We start from the raw sequence: 3939 nt of genomic DNA, 5'->3' as shown, positions 1-3939 counted from the left end.
GATGAAAGCAAGACAAACAATTGATAAAATCCGCCTTCATGAAATGCCAAAATTTCTTAATGAACAAGAAGGAATACCCATCCGGACCCGGACTTCTAGTTCCGTCACAACTCCAAATTGCCTCTTTAATCTCTTCCTCCGAAAAAGGGCTTTCAAGACTATCTTTCTATAAACGATTAAGACTCACAAAAGATATTCCCTCCAAAGTCGGCCTCCCTCCCACCCCATCGGAAAATTTCTTCTCAAAATGCAATTTAACCTCCTACTTAACCTCCTCCACCGAGTCAACCACTCCCCTTTCCGTAACAATAGAACCGATATGATTACGGATTCTCCTCGATTTCATGATATTATGGAAATATCTACTATTACAATCTCCATCATTCAACCACTTTAACCTCGACTTTTGAATCAACATGTTCTCTTTTATTTTAAGATGAAACCAAAAATCACTACAAGCTCTTCGTTTTCTTCTCACCTCATCTTCCCCCAAACTATCCTCCCCTCTATCAACATCATCCACCATCTCGTCTCCCTCATTCATAACACGAACCCCTTCCTCCACCGCCAAATCATACTTGCCAAACACGTTCAAATTCCACCACTTAAGACTCTCTTTAAGAATTTTCAACTTTTCTTTAAGCACGGAATCTCCTCTCCCTTCCACCACTAATTCTTTCCACACCTTCTCCACAAACGGTAAGAAATCCTTGTTCGAGAACCATTCCCCATTCACCTTAAAAGGTTTTGGGCCCCAATTCACTTTATTACTAATCAACCAAATCGGAAAATGATCCGACACATCCCGATCACCCACCATTTGGCAAACAACTCCCCATTTGTTCACAATATTGTCCGCCACAAGAAATCTATCAATTCTACTTCTCGCCTTCCCATCTCCTCCGAACCAAGTAAACTTTTTTCCTTTACTAGGAACATCTACCAAATTGCTCAAATTTATAAACTCCAAAAAATCCCTCGCTTCGCTAACTTTATACCTCCCCAAACTCCCCTTCCTCTCATTCATATTCTTAGCAGCGTTGAAGTCTCCAGCAATCACCCACTCTCCGTCCGAGAACCTAGATTTTAAATCTAGTAACTTCCTCCATAACACCCTTTTCTCCCCACTATTGCAAGACGAATAGACATTAACTATGTAAAAAACCTCCTCCATCCAGACCACTTTTAACCCCAAATAATCCTCCCCACCAAAGCTACACAGAACTTGAACAGACTCAGAATTCCAAAGAGAAATTAACCCTCCAAAAGCTCCTACAAACAACATAAACGAAAATCCTATATCCCTTCTCCTCCAAAAACTAAAGGCAATACTATTAGAAACAGCAACAAGCTTAGATTCTTGGATAAGAAAAATATCAGCATTACCTTTCACAATTAATTGATGAATCCTCCTCCTCTTAGCACTACTGCCTCCCCCTCTGATGTTCAATGAACCTATGATCATTGTGCCAAATTGTAAGACCCCTGCTTGCCCGATTTCCTGAACCGAGTTGCTCTTTCCATCTCGTCAATCTTTCCTACAAAATCCATACCGTTCTTGCCTGATTCCACGCCCAACTCAGAGATAAGCCTCCACAATTTCTTCCTGTGGTGTCGTTTTCTTTACCTCCCCGTTTCACTTGGGAGGACGGCACGCTAAACCCTTCACGCGAAATTTGGAAGGAGAATGCGCCCGTGGTGGGATGAATTTTATTTCAGTTCTTCCTACGATATCACACGAACTTTCTTATTGGTCCTACGAGTAGGAAAGGGAAAAAAAAGATCTCAACTAAACCCTAGGAGTTTGCTAAGTGTGGGGATTTCACCTAGACTAGAAATTCTAGAGTCCGGGGGGTCGGTTATACATAGGGAAGTGTTTAAACACCCTACATATCTGTAGTACTCTACAGGAACCTTCTCTGTGTCATTGTGATTGTGTTTGCTGCTAATGATTGGGAAAGTTTCTCCTTTGTGTTAGGAGAGAGAATTGAATTGATTAAAGAAAGACAGACAGATAGACAGACTGACTATTTTTGGTATTTTATTAGCTCGCTGAGATTCCTTGTGAACCTCATGCCTACATATCCCTAGTGGAAGTCAGAGCTTAATGTAGTTCGGGGAACTAACTAGGGAAATTACTTGTTTTTGGTGCCTTGCTTGAAGCTCAAGGTTGAAGCTTGGAATTAAATCTCTGTTTACAGTAAAGAGACATGAAATCATCTTTACAGAGAGGTATTTGTACTATTCTACCACAAACATTTAAAAGTGACAGAAAAGCTAAAAAAATGATGTTTCATTAAGAGGGGAGTCTACTTGGTTGATCAAGTATGACAGCCATCGTGCCTCTAAAATGAAAGAAAGATGCTCATCCAAATTAGGGAAAGTGTACAAGTCTGGGGATGTGCCAGAGCATGTCTTTCAGAGTCCTAAATGGGAGACTTTGAATGAAATTGAAATTGAAATGTTTGTTTGTTTGAATGTGGTAGAGTAGTAAAAATATCTCTCTATAGAGATAAGCTATGTCTATTTACTATATGAAAGATTTGACTTTAGCTGGCTTGAATGAGGCCCAAGCTTGAGGCTTTTTGATTGATTTTATTGACTTATTGAAATGATAACTCTACTGGGGAGTATTTAAACTAAGGAGTTTTTGGTGTTCTGTACGAAGCCCAGAATTGAGGCTGACTCTACTTAGGGAGACTCTATTTGGGGAGATTATCTCCTAAGAGAATGAATCTTTGATTTTTGAAAGACTGATTTTGGAGGCTAACCCTTTCCAGGGGTTTTGACTCAGCTGGAGAAATTGTCTGTTAAAAGACTGACTTTATCATGTTTTTTGGAGGCTGACCCTTTCCAGGGGTTTTGACTCTTTTTGATTAATTGACTTTGGAGGCTAACCCTTTCCAGGGGTTTTTATTGAAATGATGGATTGATTTGGAGGCTAACCCTTTCCAGGGGTTGTGACTCTTTTGGTGAATGGCAGAAAGATTATCTAGTGGAGACTTCTTGTTTAAAGCCCAAGATGAAGGCTGACTCATGCTGAGGATAAGCAAATATGGATCCTAGACTCTGCTAAGGAAGATTGATGAAGATAAGGGTGACAGAGACTGTCCATGTCTCTCATTCCAAAAGGTGTACTCAATGCAAAATTGAGACAAACTTGGCTTGTTAAAAGTCTGGTTTAAATTGGAAGAAAACTCACCAGGGTAGGCTAAAAGGTGACTAAAGACCTGTTCCTATGTTTATAAGAAACCTGATGGGTCCTTGTATACAAGCTCAAGAGGAAGCTGGAAATGCTTTTAAGAAGCCTGTGGGTCCTTGTACAAAGCCCAAGAGGAGGCTAATCGAGGGTCCTTGTTATAGCACAAGAGAAAGCTATGTAGTTTTGAACTTATTTTGGCTCTAAGCAAATGGGTAAGAGGTTTCACCGGGAATAATTCCTCTTTGGGTGGATGTGTCCTATATTTTTGGATTCTAAGGTTTTTGCCAAGATGTTTCACCGGGAATAATTCATCTTGGGGGTTTGAACTACAGATCTCTAATTAGGAAAGAGCCTTCACCGGGAAGACATTCTCAATCCTAGGCCATATTCCTATAATATATATATAGTTTAACTGTCCTAGGGTTTACACTCAAACGTAGTTCTAAACTAATATATATGCACAATTTATATTTGACAGTAATTTAAATAAAGACTGTAAATTGAAAGCTTGTAAAGCCTAACCTGGATGGAGTGGAGGCCTTTGAAGAAGTATGTACAAAGCTCGAAGAATGAGAAATTGGATTTCTGAGTTTGAGGTGTTACCTTGATATATGCTTGGAATAAATTGGGATCTCAACAGATGTTAAGCATCCACACCAGCAGAAAAGAACGTCGGATAAGCTCACAGCTCACAGCATTCTATGATCTTCCAGTAATTGTTTAAGGACTTCTACAGC

At 39.9% G+C, this 3939-nt stretch overlaps 1 protein-coding gene across 1 annotated transcript; it reads right to left on the bottom strand.

Annotated features, from left to right (window-relative positions):
• Positions 1 to 262: 262 nt before the first annotated feature.
• On the bottom strand, positions 263 to 1465 carry LOC131649887 (uncharacterized). The gene has a single exon (XM_058919632.1). The coding sequence runs from the start codon at positions 1463 to 1465 to the stop codon at positions 263 to 265; it is 1203 nt and encodes a 400-aa protein (XP_058775615.1).
• Positions 1466 to 3939: the final 2474 nt, after the last annotated feature.

This window comes from Vicia villosa, linkage group LG1, assembly GCF_029867415.1.
Source record: "Vicia villosa cultivar HV-30 ecotype Madison, WI linkage group LG1, Vvil1.0, whole genome shotgun sequence".
Classification (NCBI taxonomy): domain Eukaryota; kingdom Viridiplantae; phylum Streptophyta; class Magnoliopsida; order Fabales; family Fabaceae; genus Vicia; species Vicia villosa.
Note: the sequence above shows the minus strand (reverse complement) of the source record. Positions and strands in the feature narration are given on the sequence as shown.